Here is a 20,463-nt window from a genome sequence, read left to right on the forward strand (position 1 = left end):
GGGATGGCTCCAATCCAGGAAAAACAGCTGGCACAGAGGAAACACTGAGAGTGGAGAGAGCTCCGCAGCCCCCATTCTACTAGCTTGAGCCATCTGGCGATAGAGACAGAAATGAGGGAGGGGGAAAAGGTTATGGGAGAGAAAAGATCCTAGGATCTTAGGAGAAGGGAAGAGGCCGAGAAAGAAGAGGGGTGGAAGAAGAGGGGGCAACCTGTACCCTCGCTTTGTTTAGGGCTGCAGGTATTTTCCACTTTAAGAAGCAGCTCAGCTGGGGGCCAGAGGGCAGCAGCGAGCACCGGCGCGGGGCTGGAGACGCGGAGTGCAGTGGGTTCTGCGCGCGGCGGCGGCACCTCCTCTCCCCGGAGCTGACAGGCAGCAGGTGGGCGGAGTGGAGGCCGGGGCGGTGTCGGGGCGGACGCCGCCGGCTCCGATGCTGCGAGGCTGCTGGTCTGGGTTGGTGCTCGCGGGAGGAGAAGAGGGAGAGGGAGGAGAAGAAGGCTCCGCCAGCGGGGAGTCTACGCCATGGACTTCAATATGAAGAAGCTGGCATCGGACGCGGGCATCTTCTTCACCCGAGCGGTGCAGGTAAGCGGAGCTGAGCTGGGCTGGGCTTGGATAGGCTGGGCGGGTGGGGCAGCTCGGAGGCCTGGCTTCCCTCCTGCAGCAGCCAGTTTGTTCCCTGATCCCTAGCTGCCCACTTCTGTTGTGTCCCCTGCGCGTCGGGAACCTTGCCTCTTCTGCGAAATCGACATCGGGAGTCTGGGCTGCAGCCAAGAAGGGATCGGGCGAGCGAGCCCAGGCGCAGCTGGAGAGCTCCCGGGACCGCAGAGCAGTCTCTCCGGCGCCCGCCTTGATCCCCAGCTGGTGTGCTCTGTTACTCGGCCCCTGCATCTCTCCCAGGGCTCTCCCCGGGAGACCCGGATGTCTGGGATGCTCTGGGGTCTAAGATCATCCCAAGGCAGCGAAGAGGGCACGGAGGAGGAGAGACCCAGAGCCAGGCAGTAGAGGCTATTGGCTCAGGACTCTAGATCTACGATGCCAGGGTCTGTGACAGAGACAGTATCTAGGAAGCTCTCAGTCCTTCTAGGGAAGGCCCCTTCTATGGATCCCACCTTTTCTCTGTCTAGCATTAGGGAGATGACCTAGCCTGTTCTTAGTCTGCCGAGCTCCCCCTTTTGCTCCAGGCGCTCAGAAGCAGCCTGGCGAGGTGGAAGGTAAACTTGAACTCATGTATCTATTCTATCATTCTAGCTACTCCCCTCCCATTTTCTCCAGTTCCCTGTCACTAACTAGTGACCGTGATAGCCGGGATGGGGGGAAGCTAGGGATGGACCCCACCTGCTTCCCTCCCCATCTTCCACTCAGCTCCAGATTCCTCTTAACCACCCACCCTAGGGCAGAGGCTGCCAGAGCCAAACGCTTAACATAGCCCTGTGTATCCTTGTAGTAGCTCAAAGGAAAGGGTGGCCTCCACATGTGCTGAACTGTGCTCCCATAAAGCATGGCAGTAAAGTCTGAGCTTGTAGTGTCCAGGCCACAAAAGAGCTTACTAGTTTGCATCTGGCAGGTTTTTTTTTTTCTGCCTGGCTCTTTGTGGGAAGGGTGAAGGAAGGCAAGAGAAGGAATAATGACCACATCCTGATCAGGACACGTGGCCCATGGGTCACACCCCCTCTTCTGAGGCTGGTTGGGCAAACCCAGAGTAAACAAACATTGTAAGTTGCTGGCTTCCCTTTTCTCCCAGATATGGATTACAGTTGAGGAGGTGAGAGGTCAGGGCAGGAGAGTCCCTGAGTACTTAAACTGTTCTATTCCCCTTTGTTTGGTCAGCCTGGAAATCCCATCCCTGGGTAAATTTTGGGGAGTGGAAGTTGGTTCTTTCTGTCTCAGTCTGGTATAGTAAAAAGAGCACTGATCTTAGAGCCAGGAGATCTGGGATCTAGTCCTAGCTTTGCCACTCATCTGGCACTTGGACCCTTGCTGTGCAACTTCCTTCTCCAAACCTCAGTTTCCTCATTTGTAAAATGAAACTAGTACCATCTAGCTCCAAGACTCCTCTATAACTTAGAGTGATCTCAGCAGGAGACAACTATCTGCATTACCCAATTAGGGTAGAATTCCCTTAGGGAGAAAAAGGGTGGCATGGGAAGTAGATTGCTAGATTTGGATCCTGCCTCAGTCACTTATTTGTTCTTTGACTCTGGGCTAGACATTTAGCCCTTTTTAGTGTCAGTTCCTTCAAATGTAAACTGTGTGTGTGTGAGAGAGAGAGAGAGAATAATAGCACCCACCTCTCAAAGAATTGTTGTGAGCTTCAAATGAGATAATGTACAAGATAATTGAGTTACAAATGTCACACCTCCCCCAGGAAAATAGGAAAGGACTGAGTGAAGTGAGGGTTGAAGAAGGATCTTGGACCTGCTTGTAGTCAATGAGAGAGTCCTGGGAAGAACAGAAGTGACCTAGTTCACCACCCAGAGCCCCAGTCATTGAGATCTTCGTCCTTGGATGTCCCTTGCCCATGTTTACTACGAGTTCCAGGAGACTGTTTTCTCCCACTCTGAAGGGCAGAGGGACACAGGAAGCTGGTTTTTCTTTGGACTTTCCACATGGCCTTCCCCCCTCCCCCCACTTATGTTCATGGCTCTGGGATGGAGAGTTGAGGGCCCTCCCCCTGGTAGGGAATGGTTGAGTTGTCAGGGCAACCATACTATCAGCCTTTATATCTAGCCTAGACTGGATTGGCAGGTTCCTTCTCAACCCTTCCACCCCCACCCAGCCCTCCCCCATCCCTCACCCCCACCTACCTCTGGCTGAATATTGGGGAGAAAACTAACCCTACCCCACTCCCCACTCCAAATTTACCCTTCTGCAGGAGCTGGGGGTTACCTAGAGTGTATGTTTGTATCTCTCTGTGAGTGAAGGGAAGGCCCCACATGTGGAGCCTGCCTGGGCGGCAGTTACTGGAAAATGAAATCTTCTCTGAGGAGTAGGAGGGACCCTGTCCCACACAGCAGGGATCTAGAGGAGAGATTTATAAATAGTGGCACTTTTGTTTTTTTTTACATACCAAGCCCTGCTGCTTTCTGACTCCAGAGCAACCCCCAGTACCTGGGATCTTAGGACCAGGCTCCTTTTCAAATAAATGAGGGCCAGAGAACCAAACCTGAAGAGAAATGTAAGGGGGAGAAGGAAGAGAGCAGGACTGAAGAGCTAGAAGGAGGGAGTCCCGGATGTGCTAAGAGGTGATGGGGAGATTTCCAGACCTCAAACCTACAAGTCACACTGTGTAAAAGGCACCAGATTTGGTGTCTGAAGACATGGGGTTAAATCTCTATCTGTGTAGCCTTGGGCCTGAGCACAAAGCACTCCTCTTTGAAAGTAGAAGCCTCCATTTCCTTGCCTGTAGAATCCAGAAGGTCCTTTCTAACTATAAATCCTGGCATCCAAGCCTTGTCATCCTCAGTTTCTGCAGCCTGAGCTAAGAGCAGAGAGGTGAGCTCCCAGAAGGAAAGAGTTGTAACCTTCTTCCTTACCCCAGTCCCAGATCCTGTGAGAGGACTAGGGCCTCTGCAACCATTAATCTTATCACTGCAGAAGGGATAGGGCAGAAATAAGTCCTGACCAAACATTTGAGGCTCCTGGAAGATCCCAAAGTATTTAAGGGGAGGAATGGAATCTGTCTAAGATATGACGATAGCAGTCAGGGTCATCTGTCTTGCTCCCAAAGGTAGCAGGGGAGGTCTTATTTTTCTCTAGATCTGGGGGTTCATTCTGGTCTCCCAAAATGACAGGCAGGATCTAGGGGTAGGAAAAGTAGCCAGACCCTGGACCATGATGGACAGACCTAAGGACTATGAGGTGGCTTGGAGTTTCCCTGTTTGATATCATAGGGTTTCACTTCCTTGGCAGGAACAAGAGATTTCCAGGGCTAGCAAACCCTGTTTCAGTTTCTCTGATTGTCTCTGCATCTAGTTGCCATAGTGATGGCAACTTTAAAAATGACTGGGAAAATGAGAAATATAGAGAGCTCAGATGTGAGTTGGGTTTTGGACATTCAAACTTGATAAAGCAACATTATCCTCACATGGACTTGTCCAGCAAGCAGCTGGAAATGCTAGGCTGTAGATCATACAATCATAGGATGTGGGCTTGGAAAGGCCCTTTAGCTCATCTAGACCAGTGTCCTCATTTTCCAGATTGCAAAAACTGAGGCCCCAAGAGGAGAAGTGACCTTGCCAAGATCATACTGATAGTAGATGGCAGAACTAGGATACTAAGTCTTAGCAATCTAAATCTGAACTGAATTCAGTGTATTTTCTCCTATAGCCTTGTTTAGAAGACGGATTGGTCTGTTTGGAGATCAACAAATCCATAAGCATTTATTAAGCCCCTGTTAGGTACTAAGGATGCAAGTGCAGAAATGAGCTAGTCCTCTGCCTTGTAGGAGCTGACATTCCGTAGGGGAAGGTTGAGGTCTGCACCTGTGATTTTATTGGGATAGATTGAAGAAAGTACCATTAACTGTGCCAGTTGGGAGCTTCTCTATAACTCACAGTCTTGTTGCAAGTCAAGTGACTTTCCCAGGGTTGTACAGCTGGTATGTGTCAGAGACAGGATTTGAATCCAGGTCTATATGGCTTTAAGGCCATCTCTTTATCCCTTATTCCAAGCTGATTTTAGACAAAACAAATGTGTGGTAATTTAGGGGTGTGCTCTAAGAACTAGAGAATTAGGAGAGGCCTTTTGAAGGAGGTATCACTTGAGCTGAGCCTTGAAGACAGCTTGGGGTTTTAAGTGACTGAGGTGAAGAAGAGCATTCTGGGTAGAGGGGCCAGCCTGTGCCAGGGAGAAGGAATAAGAGATAAGATGCTTATAAGGCATAGAAAGTAGGAGATGGCTGGAGATGTAAACCTGAACATTACCCAGACATGTGGATAGTTGAAGTGGATTAGAATAAGGGACACTGTAGAGATTGGAGAGAAAGAAGCCTTCAGGCTCTTCTCCCACCTCTGTGGGGTGGGTGAAGAGGTTGACATATAGTATCTTAGTAGGTACTTGGGTGAGTGGAGTAGAAGTAGGAAGGTTGTTCCAGATTGAAGGTGAGTGGGGACAAGGAGAGTAGACAGTATTTAATGAGGGGCTGTTTTAGGGTAAGAGAGATTTGGGAGTGTTTATAGATAGCAGAGCAGGGTGGACACAGGGCAGGTTGAGTCTGTGGGAGTCCAGGAGGAGGAATGAAAAAGAAGGAAAGGTGTGTGATTGGCAGGGGGGGAGGGTGGCATAGATTGATCTGGCAGAGGAAAAGGGAAGCCCCAGGCTGGAGTCCTTACAGATGGTTGCTTGTGCTGCATTAGCCCATCTCTGATCCTCCCCTCATCCCCAGGATAGAGTCTGGGATCCTGGGAGGCAGCAGTAGCTATATGCTCACTAGGAAGAAACCCAAGCCCTGGTGCATTATTGATGGGCTGGAAGTCAACACTCCTTGTTCTCTCTGCCCCCTCCCCCTCCCAGGCCCAAGAGGCCACTCCTTCATAATTTATCACTATTCCTCTGGGAGAAACCAGGGCACGGCCTTCTCCAGGGGCCTGAGTAAGAGCATCATGGCCTATACTGGGTAGTGCCAGGCTGTGAAGCCTTCTGTTCTCCCCTCTCAGTTTCTTTACCATAGATGGGGCAGTACCATGGGACAGGAAGGAGGGACCATGAGACTCAGGAGTCCAGCTCTAGATCTGGGGCTTTTGGGGTAAGAGGAGATAGTAGTTCAGAATTTCAGAGGGGGAAAAGAGCAAAGGTAAAGGGATCCTGAGAAGCTTGTATTTCAACCAGTCCTGATGTAAATTTTGCCTCCCACACAAAGTTGGGGTACTCAACATGCCTATCTAGAGTTTGCTGCTGTTCTCTGTCCATTTTGTGAAGGCTGCCTTATCTATCTATCTATCTATTTGTTTGTTTGCTTTTTGGAGGGGGGAAGGCAGGGCAATTAGTGTTAAATGACTTGCCCAAGGTCATACAGCTAGTAAGTGTTAAGTGTCCGAGGCCAAATTTGAACACAGGTTCTCCTGACTCCAGGGCCAGTGCTCTATTCACTGTGCGACCTAGCCACTCAAGGCTGCCTTATTTATGTCTTCTACATGGGTAGAAATGTTTGAACAAAGGCAGGGATCCTCATAGAGAATATTCCAGCATAGGGTAGGTAGACTCTCTGAAGGCCTTAGAGGTAGGTCCTTTCTGACTGGGAGAGTCTTACATCCTCATACTTTCAGAATAACATGGTTTAAGGAAGTCCTGAATGATTTCTCTTATTCCTTTCCCCTTCCACTGAGGCACAGGCTCCCTGTGGGATAATGTTATTCTTGCAGCAGAGGTGCAGGAAGAGGCATATAACCAAGGAGAATTAGGAGTAAGTGACTCAGAACTATAACAATGATCAGGAATGCAAAGGCCTAAATAAGACTTTTTTTTTAGCTGTTTTCTTTTTTCTTTTTTGAAGGGGGGAAGGCAGGGCAACCAGGGCCAAGTGATTTGCCCAAGGTCACACGGCGTAGCCGGATTTGAACTCAGGTCCTCCTGACTCCAGGGCCAACGCTCCACCCACTGTGCCACCCAGCCGCCCCTTAATTAAGACTTTGAAAAAATGCTATGGACAATTTTTTAAAAAATCGAAGGGACAGGTGAATTGCCTGGGGTAGTGTAATGTAATGCCAAGCAAAGGCAACTTCCCAAGGTTCAGAATACCAGCATAGGTGCTCTCCATTTTATTCAGTGACAGATTAAGAACAGAGAAGATCAAAATATGACATCATTCAAAATACAGCATTTACTAAGTGTGATTAAATAATCTCCAAGTACTACCCCACCCCAGGACCTTACATTCATTCAATCAATTACAAAGTCCCTCTTCTAAATACTTCTCCACCCCTAGGCTATACCTTCATTTAGTCCACCACAAAGCCCCTCTTCTCAAATGGAGATTAGTTTCCAAACATAAGTAAAATACATTCATTTGTTCAACCATAGAACACAAAAAGGTCAAAAGTTCCCCACCCCTGGATCACAATTGAATCTATCCCAGAGTTACATCAAGTTTAAGCACAGCACTTAATACCCAAATGGAGGTCTTTTCTTCATCTTGATCCGGGGGCAAGTTCTCAGCAATCTTAGTTCCTGGGGAGACAAGGCTTAGCAAGGCCACAAGATACATTGCCAGTCTCTTCATTAATTCATCCTCTGTCTGCAGAACAGTCCTAGAACCCCTGAAAACATTAGCAAAACCCTCTCCCAGGATTTCTGTAAATATACAACAAGAAAATCCTTCTTCAGGGCTTCTGAACCAACAGCACTGCCCTTCACCAGTGGACAGTATTCACTCTCTGTCTGCAGGACAGTCTCAGTAGCTCTGAACCAACAGAAAGATTCCCAGACCCCTGCAACAACAGCACTGTCCTTCACCAGTGGACAGTATTCACTCTCTGTCTGCAGGACAGTCTCAGGAGCTCTTAGCCAACAGCCAGGTTCCAGGACTTCTTCAACAGGACTGTCTTTCACCAGTGGACAAATCTGGCAAAACAACATCAAAACAGACAGGCAAAGTACCAACAAAACAGCCATGTCTCCTCAGTCCTTGGCAGCTCCAGGGGCAGGTCTCAAAAGTCCAGGGCAATTCAAAGTGGCCCTCAGCAATCCTCTCAGTCTCTCTCTGCCTCCATGAGGGTGCTGCTTCCAAAAAGGTTCTTCTGTCTCTCTCCTGTCTCTCCAAATCTACCAGCTCCTCCCAAATGTCACCAGCTCCTCCCAGTTCGTGTCTCTCTTTTCAAGTCAACGAGTCCATCCCACAGGTGGGATTAACAAGCTCTGGGTTTTAACACAATCAATTTGAAAACCAAGCCAATACAGGGGAATCTTTATATTCCATTACTATCACAGGTAGGTGATGTGATGCCAGTAGATGACAGAGAACCAAATATTCAGAACCTAATTTGCTTCCATCTTTTCTTTCAAGAATGACCTTCTGTTGATTGCCTAACTTGTGTGAGGCACTGTGCTGAGTACTAGACAAAATGGAAAAAAAAGAACTTGCCCTCAAGAAACTTACATTCTCCTGGGGGAATACAACATGTAAGCTCTAACAAATATAACCCGAAGAGGAGGGAAAGGGCATTTTTAACTAAAAGGACTCGGAGAAGTTTCAGGTGGGGGACGGCTGGCACTTGATCTGAACTTTCCGGAAAGCTAGGGACTTGAAGACACAGAAGTCAATTATTATTATTCCAATTCCAATTATTAGGGAAAAATTTGGAGAACAGTGAGTTGATTGATTTGGCTGAAACATAGACTGCTTAAAGGGAAGTAATGTGTAATCATTCTGGAAGGGTAGACTGGAGCCAAATCGTGAAGGACTTTAAATATCAAGATGAAGAATGTATTTTGTCCTAGTGGTAATAGGGAGCCACTGAAATTTCTCAAGCCAGGGACATTTTGTTTAAGAAGAAAATTTGGTGGCTTTGTGGAAGATAGAATGGAAAGAGGAAGGAGTGGAAACTGGGAGTCCAATTAGGAGGCGATTATAATAGTCTAGGCAAGAGATGATAAGGGTTTGAAGTGGGATGGTGACAATGTAAGAGAGAAAAGGGACCACATGTGAAAGATGTCACAGAGGGAGAATCAACAAGACTGGGCATGAGAGAGTGGGAAGAATCAAGGATGATCCCAACGTTGTGAACTTGAGGGTCTGGAAGGTTGGTGATACCTTCAGTAGAACAAGAGAAGTTGGAAAGAGGGTTGTATTTTTGGAGGAAATGTTTTATTATGGATTTATCTTGTTTGAGATGCCTGGACATTCAGTTAGGTATTACCAATAGGCAGCTGGTGATGCAAAACTAGCTTTCTGGAGAGAGGGTATGGCTTCACACCAAAAAGGAAGAAACAAACATTTGTTTGTGGGGAAATTGAAACCAAAGGTGGGTGAAGAGATTGTGAAAGAGTATCTAGCTTTAAATGAATTTCAAGTATCTAGACTCCATAGTTAAGGTGCATGACATAATCAGTTATTTTCTAAAGTACTAAGAAAATTTGCAGTTAGTTATGCTCAAGGACCAACTGATGAGGTCATTGAGAGAGTGTAGAGAGAGAAGAGAACCTGGGACAGAGCTATAGAGTACACCCATAGTTAGGGGCTGTGATATGGTTGATAACTTAACAAAGGAGACTGAGAAGGAATGGTTAGAGAGCAGCGGGGAGAACCAAGAGACAGACTATGTCATGAAAAGCCAGAAAGGCAAGAGTACCCAGAATAAAAAGAAGATGGTTGACTGTCAAAGGCTGCAGAGAGTATAGGAAAGATGAAAACTGAGAAGAGTCCATCATATTTGACAATCAAGAGATTATTGGTAACTTTGAAGAAAGCAGTTTCAGTTGAATGGAGTCAGACAAAGGGTTAAAAAGTGAATGAAGAGAAATGAAATGGAAATGAAATAGAGACAGAGCTTTTTTTTTTCCCTAGGAACTTATAAAAGGAAGGAAAGATATAAGAAGATACCTTGAGGGGATGATAGGGTTAAATGAAGTTGGTTTGGGTTTTGCGGGGAAGGGAGTAAAGGAAACTTGAAAGTGTTTCTAGGCATCATCGAAGGAAACAGTAGATAGACATTGAAGATTAAAAGAGGAGGGATTGTGAGGACAACAGAGGACATAGGAGGGGATAGAATGAAGGATTCACATTGAAGGGTTGGCCTTGGTGAGGAGAAGGGTCACCTCTTCATTAGAGACTGTAATAAAGGAAAGAATGGGGGAGAATATCAGGGGATCTTGAGATGTAGAGAGAGAAGAGTGAGCTTCAAGAGCATGACCTCTGTTTTATCAGTAAAGAATGTGACAAGGTTCTCTGCTAAGACAGTGGGGGGAGAGGCTTGAGGAGAGAAGTTTTGCAACAGCCACTTTAGAGACAATACAGGGAAAGGTGAACTCATCATTAGCACTCTTCATCATCATCATCACCACCACCATCATCATTATCATTATCAGCTAGCATTTATATAGCACTTTAAGGCTAGCAAAGCACTTTACAAATATCTTTTTGTCCTCACAACAACCCTGGGAGACAGGTGCTATTATTATAATCCCCATTTTATAGATTTAACTCATGGTTAAGTGCTTAGTCCAAGGGTCACACACATAGTAAGGATCTAAAGTAGGATTTGAATTCAGAACTTCCTGACTCAAAGTTCAACACTATCTACTGACCAACCTTTGGGTGGATTAGTAATTGGTTGAACCTAGAGTGATTTTTAGATTTACTGATGTCACCCTGGAAGAAAACTTGAGTGATGTGCCACAAAGCTATATAAGGCAGGGACCAAGCAAAGAGGGATAGTTAACGTATGTATGGCAGAATCAGGTTTAAAGGCATCTCAACAGACTGGAAGACTGGGCTGAAAATGAATGGGAAGACCCATACTATAGCTTCAAAACACCCAACTCCACAAGCACAGGATGGGGAGATGGGGGTGCTTTGCTCAGCCAGTTCATGTGAAAAAAGACCAAGGTCACACTCAGTGAGTCAGCACTGTGATAAGTGTGGCTGCCAAGAAAGCAAACTGAATCTTGGGCTGTAGGTCTAGAAGTACAGTGTCTAAAATAAGAGAGGCACTGGTTCTCTTGGTGTCTGCCCAAGGCAGACCATAATCAGGAGCATTGTGTGCAGTTCTGGGCAGGGTTTTGAGGGGTACTGGCAAACTGGAGTAGCTCCAGAGAAGGGGACTAGGTAGGTAAAAAGAGTTGAAGCCAAGTCTTTTTAAAGAACCAAGGACTTTTACCCTTCAGAAAGAATACTTTGGATTGGGAAGTTGAGAGAATGATGGCTTTCTTTAAAGATTTGAATGTCTGATATACAAAAGAGAAACTCTCAGAGGAGAGAACTAGAGATTCAGGTTTTGAAGTTACAGAAAGCCAGGTTTCAGCTCAGTATAAGGAATCCTTTCAAATGGTGGAAGCCATCTGAAAATGATTATATTGTCTTGTGAGATGGTGAGCTCCTCTTGCCCAGGAGTGTGGTTCAATCTTGTCAGTTGTTGCTTTAAACAACGTTTCCCTGTTCCATCCAGAAGGAAGTACAGGGGCTGCTTGAGGACCTGATCCCGCTCTGGTCTGCCCAGGAATTTTGATCCACTCCCTTTCTGAACTGGGCCAGTTTGTTCCTACTTAGGCTACCTGCTCCTGAGCACTGATCCTATTAATGCAGAACTTAGTGAGGAACCCAATCTGTTTAGGCCACTGCTACACAGAACTCCCCAGCTCAAGAGATCCACTAGTCAGCCTCCCCAGCAGCTTCACTTACAGGCATACACCACCACATCTGGTGACCAGCCAGTTTTTTAAAGTGCCTTCTGTATAAAGCACTGTGCTAGGAGTAAAGTAAGAGAAAAAGTTCAGGTCAGATTTGTTCATAAGAGAAAAAGTTCAGGTAAGATTTGTTCCTTGCCCTCCTGGAGCTTATGACCTAGTTAGAGGAAAAGATGTGAACCCAGATAACTACAATATACATTAATCTAATAATGCATTGAAGATTCGAAAACAAAATGTTATATGGAGTACAAAGGGGAAAGTTTTTACTTGTGATAAGGGAAGAATTATTTGAGGAAACAGCATATAAATTGGATTTTTAAGGATGAGTAAGAAGTGGATAGGGAAGATGGAAAAGAAGACATTTTGAGCATTGGAAACAATGTAGTCAAAAATCCTGAGATAGGAGAATGAGGGGAAAGAGAGTAGACCAGGTAGGCTGAAGAGTAGAGTATGGGAAGAGTATCATAAGACTAGAACAGTAGGCTAGTACCTGCTTATGGAGAGCCTTGAATGCCATGCACAGGAACTAAAATTTTACTTAGGCCTCTGAAAACTTTTGATCAGAGGATTGGAGGGGAAGAGAGCTGACCAGGATATTGCTATAGTCCAGGCATGTGGTGATAAGGGCCTGTGTGAGAGTGGCAAGAATAGAAAGATAATAGGAAGAAAAAGGAAGCAAATGCAAGAAGTGTTGTAAAGGAGACAATGAGAGGACTTGGTATGAATGAAGATCTCAGGTGAGATATCAGGAAAATGTCAAAGATAGCCCTGAGATTTTGAACATATGAGATCAGAAGAATGGTGGTGTCACAGCCAGAAGGAGGGAAGTCAGAAGGAGGGGCTAGTTTTGTCGGAAAGATACTAAGCTCAGTTTTAGGTATGTTGAGGTTGAGATGCTCATGGGACATCCAATCCAGGTGCATTTCCTGAGTGGACAGTTGTCCATTTGCCAAGAATGTTACAGAAGGGATTCCTGCACCAAGTGAAAGGTTGGACTCCCTTCAAGATTTCCTCAGGATCTAAGATTCATGAGGTCATAGGATTTAGAACCAGAAGAGACTTTAGAGGTCCTTGTCCAGTCCTGCCATTTCATAGATGAAGAAACTGACGATCAGTGATGTGAGGTCACTTTAGTAGTAAGCTACAGATCTGGGATATGAACCCAATTTATCTGATTCCCAATCCAATGTTCTTTTAACTACAATTTTGTAATCAACTGACATTATTTGGGGTCATGGGGCTTCTGGGGATGTGTGGTGGCTCATGTGGCGTCAGCCTACATTGCTGAAAGCAATAGCAAAAGTAACTGAGGTGATAATTTTTAAGAATCTGTTCAGTGTTTTTTTATGCATATTCATACACTCTCAAGTAAGATTCCCTAATCCTGTTCATCATAGGACATACATACCTATAAGCTACCTGTGACGGACTGGAAGCAACTAATACATCCTATGCTACTCTCCCTTCCCCCATCTGTGGTCTAGCCCTGTGACTTACCTACATTGTACATTAATAAAAAAAAAAAAAACTTTCCCAATTAGGTGGCACAGTGAATAGAGCACCAGCCCTGGGGTCAGTAGGACCTGAGTTCTAATCAGCCTCAGACACTTGACATTTATTAGCTGTATGGCCTTGGACAAGTCACTTAACCCCAATTGCTTTGCCTTCCCACCTCCAAAAACAACGACAGCAAAAAACACAAAAAAAGCAAAACCAAGTTTTACATTCTTTTAAAAAGTTTTTTGAGTCCCAAATTTTCTTCCTCCCCTTCCTTCTCTCCACCCTCATTGAGAAGACAAGCAATTTGATATAGATTTTAAACATTCAGTACATCACAATCTTCATAAATATTCTCCACCTGTCAGATTGTCATTTCTCATGGTACAGTGGAAAGATCACTAGAGTCAGGGGACCTGGGTTCAAATCCCACTTCTGACCCTGAATTAACTGTGAGACTTGGACAAGTCATTTAATCTCCCTTAGCCTCAAGTGTTGTTATCTGTGAAATGGGGGGGGGGGTTGGATTACATGGCCTCTGCCATCCCTTCCAGTTCTAAATCTATGATCCCACCTCCAAAAGTATTCAACCTTCTCTTTTCATTAATAAGGAAACTGAGACCTAGCAAGATTATTACTTGATCAAGTTGCACAGGTGGAGTTTGAATCTAGGTTGTCTGACTCCAAATCAAGGCTTCTTTCCATTACAACAGCAACCTCTGTTCTTATGAATCTAGCAATCTAGAAGTCATGTCTATTCCTTTCCCTGATGGCTTAACTGAGGTTCAGGAAGGACTCTTGTGACAACAAATTAGTGCTGAATCCCTTAACTAGACTCAGTCCTCCTGAATCCTATAAGGCCAGCTCCTGAATCCTGTAGGAATTGGAGGACAACTTCAGTGTGGAAAAGGCCTAAGAGAATGGCCCCATTTCCCCAGTCCAGTGATTAAAGGGCTATTTCTCCCATCCATTATCCCTGACAACATTCTTTCTACTACATACACTCTGAGGCTGCCTCTCCTAGAGAGGCAGAAGGATCCAGGGATGGTTAGTGTGGGTCACAGTGTTACTCAATAGAAATTTGACAGAGAAAACCACAAATAAGCATTCTGTTGTATTGTATTTTTTACTTATTTCGTTAAACATTTCCTAGTAGTATTTTAATCTAGTTCTGATTCACAGCTGGGGAGTTTGGCTGGCCATGTATTTGATACTTATGGTCCTGAACCCGGATCCTGGATTCTCTGTTTGTTCTTTCCATGCTCCCCTGCAGTTCACTGAAGAGAAGTTTGGCCAGGCAGAGAAGACAGAACTAGATGCTCATTTTGAAAACCTCCTGGCCCGGGCAGACAGCACCAAGAACTGGACGGAAAAGATTCTTCGCCAGACAGAGGTGCTGCTGCAGCCAAACCCCAGTAAGCAGCAGGGAAGCAGGGGTAGGGAGCAGGGCGTGTCTGCAGGTGTAGAGGGGCCCACCTGAGGGCAGACAAGTAGAATCCAGCCAGATTTGGAGGAGGGCTCTGGAGGGCTACATCCACACAGCTAGAATACAGAGTCCCTGGAGGAAGACTCTCTAAGGGCTCTGTCACATAAGGTGGAATATTTTAAAATTTGAAATGAAGATATATTGCCATGGTGTAGCTGCAAAACCAGTAAAATGTAAGCTTCTTGAGGGCAGGAATGGTTTTTCATTTTGTCTTTATATCCCCAGGATCCAGATGGCAGTTCCTTGCAAATAGTAGGTGCTTAACAAATGCTCATTGTATTGGGGGTTTGGGTGGGGAGAGGAGAAAGAAGAGAAACCAAGGAGAATAGTCCTCTCAAGGGGCCATGGCTTTGGCATTTCTGCTCAAAGGAGAGAGCACAAGAGAATCTTGTTCTTGGACATAAAGACTCTGGGATGGGAGAACTGACTAGAGCAGGGGTGGAGAACTTGTGGTGTGCTCCCCACCCCTGGGCAGGAACAGAGGAGGGAGAAATGCTCATCATAGGATGCCAGAGCTAGAAACAACTTTAGGTCTTAGAGACAGTCTCATTCATTTTACTGAGGAAGAAACGGAGAGAGGTCACAGGATCACAAATTTGGAAAAGTGAAATTATTTGCTCAAAGTCACATAGGCAGTAAGTGAATAGCAGAATCAGGATTCAAACTGAGATCCTGTGACTTCTTTTCACTACATCCTTCTTTCATTGCAAATGAATGGCCCAAGATCAAAGATCTAAGTGCCCAGTCAGAGATCTAAGGTCGGGACTCCAGGGCAGTTCAGGACAGTGGTAGGCACTCTAACTAACTTTGGAGTCCTGGTTCTAATTATACACACACACACACTCATATATACATATTTATACTGTGATATATATACATATATATATATACACTCATATATATATTTATACTCTGATATATACATATATACACAAAGAGTAGAGAGAGAGAATATATATGCGTATGTGTGTATATATGTGTGTGTATATATATGCATATATATATACACACATACATATATGTATATTCTACTTCTGTGACCTTAGGTATCTCTGGACCTCAGTTTTCCCCTCTGTAAAATGGGGGTGGTTGGACAAGTATGAGACCTCTTTCCTCTAGCTCCGAGTTTTATGATCTAAGATAAGGAGAGAATGAAAAGTTGAATTTGTCTTTTTTTTTAAATTGCCTTGTGGTTAAATTGAGCATTAAATGAGAATATTTTGTTTGGTGTGGAGGAAAGTTATAAATATGTATGAAATGTAAATATCTGTTATAATGAGAATAACTTGTAGAGTCTACATCCTTGGCAATCAGTAAGTAGTGAGCTGCTGGCTGCTGGGGGGAGGTGGGAAAGGTGGAGAGAAAAGAGGTTTGGAGGGTTGGGGCCAAGGAGTGGGTTAGATGACCCCTGGGTCAAACCTATTGGGACTATAATGGGCATGGGGGTCTCTGTGGGTCTTGTTCCAGGTGCCCGGGTGGAAGAGTTCCTCTATGAGAAGCTGGACAGGAAGGTTCCCTCTCGAGTCACCAATGGGGAGCTGCTGGCCCAGTACATGTCAGAGGCTGCCAATGAGCTGGGGCCAGAGACGCCCTATGGTGAGGCTGAGCCTCTGCCCAGGCCTGACTTCTTCTTCCCTCCTTTCTTCCTCCCTCTCTGTAGCTTTGTCCCTTTTCTCCCTCCCTCCCAGAACCACAGAATGTTCAAGCTGGAAAAGGACTTAGAATATAAAACAGTAGAATATAGAATTTTAGACCTGGAAAGGTACTTTGGAGAACTTCTAGTCCAACAGTTTTGAAGAAACCAAGGGCTGGAGAGAAGCGACTTACCTTATGTCACATAGCTAATAAGAAGCAGCGAAGAATTTGAAGCCAGTCGTTCTCCCCTTCCCCACATGGCAGAAGCCAATGCCCTGACATTTACCCAGCTTCTCACATTCCCTGGCCCCTACCATTCCAATGCCAACACCTGGTTGCCCCAGTGGGCTTAGTCCTGGCCCACATCCTTAGGGGACAACTCCCTCTAAAGCCTGGAGCAGAGGGACAAGTCTCTAGCTTGGTCTGTGTTTTTCTGGGTGTCTTTATACATCTTTTTGTATTTGTGTGGTTTTCTGGGTGTCTGAATCTCTGTATATCTATTTTGATGTTTATATGATAGTTTGTATACTTGTAAGTCTGTGTTTAAGTTCCTCTGCCTTCGAGTAGATGTGAGTATATGTGGGTGCCTCTCCTTTGGGGTTTGTGTATATCTGGGAGGGTGGGGGGTACCCTCAAATATATATTTTCTTCCATATGTTCTTTTATGTGTATGTGATAGGTATAGCTGTATCTCAAGTTTTTGGCTAAGTCATACCTGCTGTATGTGTGTGTGTGAGTGTGTGTGTGTGTGAGTGTGTGTGTGTGTGTGTGTGTGTGTGTGTGTGTGTGTGTGTGTATGTCTTAGGGGTAAGGAGGGATTCTCCCTATTTCTTTAAAGTTGCCTTCCACCTTCCCCATCCTGGTCCCTGGTATATACGTTTTCCATATCTCTGATACCCCTCTGACTCCCCTCCCTCAGGGAAGACCCTGATCAAGGTTGGGGAGACTGAGAAACGCCTTGGGGCAGCAGAGCGAGACTTCATCCACTCTGCTTCCATCAACTTTTTGACTCCTCTACGCAACTTCTTGGAAGGGGATTGGAGGACAATTTCGGTGAGGAAAAGGAGATCTGCCCCTAATCCTTGCCTCCCCTCCCTCTTCTATGACTAGAGGGCTTTTTTCTCCCATCATCCCCTTTGCAGGTGTTTGTGTTCTGGGAAGCTGCTTTCTCCAGGTTGTGCCTGGTGAGCATGGGAACCCACCTCCCATTTGTAGGTCCTTCCCTTGGGTTTATGTCCCATCTAGACAAGATGGAATATTTAAGGCTGTCTCTTCAAAAATTCAGCTCAGTAAGCATTTATTTTGTTCCTACTGTGTGCAGGACCCTGTGATAGGCACCAGGGATGCAAAGTTAAAAGGTGACACAGACCCTCCCTACCCTCAAGTTGCTTATAATCTTAAATCTGTTTTTGCCCTGGAAGTCCAGGATCGACAGAGCTGGAAGAGACCCTAAAGATGTAATCCAACTCCTTCATTCTATAAGTGAAGAAACAGGCCCACAGACTGCCTGGAAAGGTCACTTACCTAAGGTCACCTTACAAGGCCCAGACTTGGGACTTGAACACAGATCTTTTGATTCTCAGCCCAATTTCATTGCTGCTCTTGGCTTTTTCCACTCGACTATGCTAGGTTCTCACATGACTTGGCTCCTGGCTCTAAATCCAGCAGGGGTCAGTTAGGCAAGAAGGTGAAGACCATTTGTTTGTCAGCCCCTGTGGTCAGAATCAGGCCCTGGAGTCTGGAAAACTGAAACTCTGTCCTAGGCAGAGGCTGGCCTGCCTACATGTCTTACTGTTCCCCTCCCGCTTACAGAAAGAGAGACGAATTCTGCAGAACCGGCGCCTGGATCTCGATGCCTGCAAAGCCAGACTGAAAAAGGCCAAAGCAGCCGAGGCCAAAGCTGCGGTAAGTCTCCCCTCGACGTTCCCCATGATGCTCAGGGCCTGGCCCTGCCCTCCCTGAAGATTTGTTGGGGAAAAGATGACAGGAGGGTAAGGTGATGGGGAACTGGGAGGGACGGTGTAGAATGAGGAGTGCATAGTGCCTTTCCCTCTGGACTGGTCACCACTTTGACCCTACTTAAAGGTTGCCTGATTTTTGGCATGAATTCTCCTTATTTGCCTGAGTAGCCTTGGAATGTCCTCTCCTGTCTGGGAGGGGTTCTGAGATGTACTGATTAACTTTGTGGCCACTTTCCCCTTCGGGACAAGGAGACACTTCATTAACTTATTCCCTCCCTCACTATCCTAGGTTCCCACTGAACATGTCCAGAAGTATAATATCTATAACCCTTATAGACCCTACTTTTTACCCTGTGGTTTCTGGGAAGGGACCAAATGGGTCTCCTATCCCTATCCTAGGCATTGGGTTCCCAGGGTTCCCTAGGCTTTCCTCTCCTGTTGTTTTGGACCTGAACTACAGAGGATAGGGTGTGTCTCTTTTTCCCATCTCCTCCATCTCAAGTAATGAGAATCTTTTCCATGGCCAAGATAAGCTATGGGATGGAGCTAGCTACTACACTGTGGCCAGCAAGCCTCTTTGCTAATGCATCAGTGCACATCAGAGCCTTCTCAAGCCTAAGGTGGGACTGTCTCTTGCATGTTCCCTATTTCCTTTTCTCGCCCCCAGTGTAGCCTGTTTTTTGTCTCCCTCCTATCTGAACTTGAGGAATTGGGGCAAGGAGGAGACTGGGGCTCCCTCTCCCAACTCCACTAAAATTCCTATTCCCAGGAGGAACTTATTCCCTTCTTCCCCCCATTCCATTTGAAGGGAAATCAGGGAGGCTCTTTAAAGTTGGTTCCACTAGACTCTGGGGGATCTGTCACTGGGGAAGACAGCACTGCAGATCCTTGATGTAGCAGGGCCCCCCTGCTTCCCAGGCCTCTCACTGTATCTACTGGGAAGCAGGGAGAGTGGAATGATTTAACCATTCACCCTATTCCAGGGCCAAGGACATTAACCTGTTTTCAGAGGGGTGGACAGAAATCTCAGAATGGGGAATAGGACTTCTGGGGAGTGGTACCTTCCTGTGTGGTGTGACCAGAAGGGCAACGTTTATCAGCTGCTGAAGCCATCTAGCTTGCAGTTCTACCCCTAGAAAGATCAAGTTACCCAGCCCCTATTCTGGGCAAATACCCACATACTTTGTGAGATGGCCCATTTTCCTAAGGTACCTGGTGCAGAGGGAGACAGGACTGTTTCTAGTTAGGGTGGGAAGGTTGGGTGTTAGGGAACGTGTGTCTGTCTCCTTTAGTACTTTTCCATCTGCCTTTCTTCCTGAATTTGGCTCACGTCTAACCCCCTGCTTTTTAACACTTGCCCTGTACTTGACTCTTTTCCTTCCCCACACTATACCTCCCCTGGCTACCTGGATTCAAAGTGCCATAGGGAACACCCCAGATCTGAGACCTAAAAAGATCAGTCCATCAGTCTTTCCTCCATTCCCTTCTTGTTCCCTGCCTCATACTTAGGAAGGTTTAAACCACAATCAGGAGGAAGAAGTCCGAGTATTTAGAGTTCCCAGGGATCAGTCAGACTTAACCCTATCAGGCCTGAGATAGAGGGAGAAGGATCTGATCTGGTCTTTGCTTCCCAGTCATGTTGGGCCAATCTCCCTCGCACCAGCTGGGCCCATGGGGAGCAGTATTTTCATTCTTTGGGGCCATAGCCAAAAGTACAGGTCATCCCCAAACCCCATATGCCCTTCTAATACCCCTGTTCCATTGCCCAAGGCTCCCCACGCACAGATCTCTTCCAGAGTGCCATTTCTGTGAATATGTCTGTGTCTGTCCATCCTGTCATCTCTGACAGGGAAGGAGGGAGATATCTCGCTGGGGCCTATTCCTGTAGCTGCCTGTGCTGTTGACTCACTAACTTTTTTTGTTCTTTTTTGGTCTGCTTTGGTAACTGGGCTCAGTGTGAGGGAGATGTGAGTATATCTGTGTCCCAAGTGCTGTGCTGCTTTGCCATTTTAATTTTTATTGTTGTTGTTTCTTCTTTCACCCTTCCCTAAGGGGGCCCCTTGCCCAAATCGACCTGGAAGGGTGGTGACTGAAAGGTGGACACATTGGGAATGGCTAATGGCTCTCTCTGCCTCTGTCCTGTAGAGGCCATTAGAATGTGACCCTTGATGTTTGGGATGAAATGGGGTCTTTTGGATAGTTGGGAGCTCATCTGGTCTTGGCTGCTTGGTGGCCCAGTCCTCCCTTCCTTGGAAGCCCCAGGCCACCTTACAAAATGACCTTTGTCTGGTTGCATCCTGGCCTGGGGCCTCATGTTGGGAGAGGCAGGTGCTGTCCTTCAGAATCGCTCTCTCATGCTCTGGTCTGACTGGGTACATGGGTACATTCCTCAGTCCTGTCCATAATCCATTCACCCAACCCCATTAGAACAGAACCATCTACATGGAAGGGAGGGGGAAGGGAAGGGGTCTGTTTCATATGGTCTAGGGCTTTGGGATTAGGATGCTGCGTTGGTTGGATATCGTGTATCCATTGTGACTT

At 46.2% G+C, this 20,463-nt stretch overlaps 1 protein-coding gene across 5 annotated transcripts in view; it reads left to right on the forward strand.

The window, feature by feature from the left end:
• The first annotated feature begins 311 nt into the window (after positions 1 to 311).
• The window catches only part of SH3GLB2 (SH3 domain containing GRB2 like, endophilin B2), a 27,424-nt gene continuing 7,272 nt past the window's right edge, over positions 312 to 20,463 (forward strand). Inside the window, exons 1-6 of one of the 5 annotated variants that reach the window (XM_069069422.1) lie at positions 312 to 585; positions 14,114 to 14,255; positions 14,552 to 14,578; positions 15,794 to 15,922; positions 16,881 to 17,014; positions 17,774 to 17,866. In XM_069069422.1, the coding sequence (XP_068925523.1) occupies positions 523 to 585; positions 14,114 to 14,255; positions 14,552 to 14,578; positions 15,794 to 15,922; positions 16,881 to 17,014; positions 17,774 to 17,866 (588 nt within the window). In that variant the 5' untranslated portion in view covers positions 312 to 522. Of the gene's footprint in view, positions 586 to 14,113; positions 14,256 to 14,551; positions 14,579 to 15,781; positions 15,923 to 16,880; positions 17,015 to 17,773; positions 17,867 to 20,463 lie in introns of all 5 variants that reach the window. The other 4 variants (XM_069069423.1, XM_069069424.1, XM_069069425.1 and 1 more) reach the window with 4 other exon arrangements.

Source organism: Petaurus breviceps, unplaced genomic scaffold (genome assembly GCF_028583685.1).
Source record: "Petaurus breviceps papuanus isolate PSGF00001 unplaced genomic scaffold, PetGlider_PUasm1.0 90779, whole genome shotgun sequence".
Taxonomy (NCBI): Eukaryota; Metazoa; Chordata; class Mammalia; order Diprotodontia; family Petauridae; genus Petaurus; species Petaurus breviceps.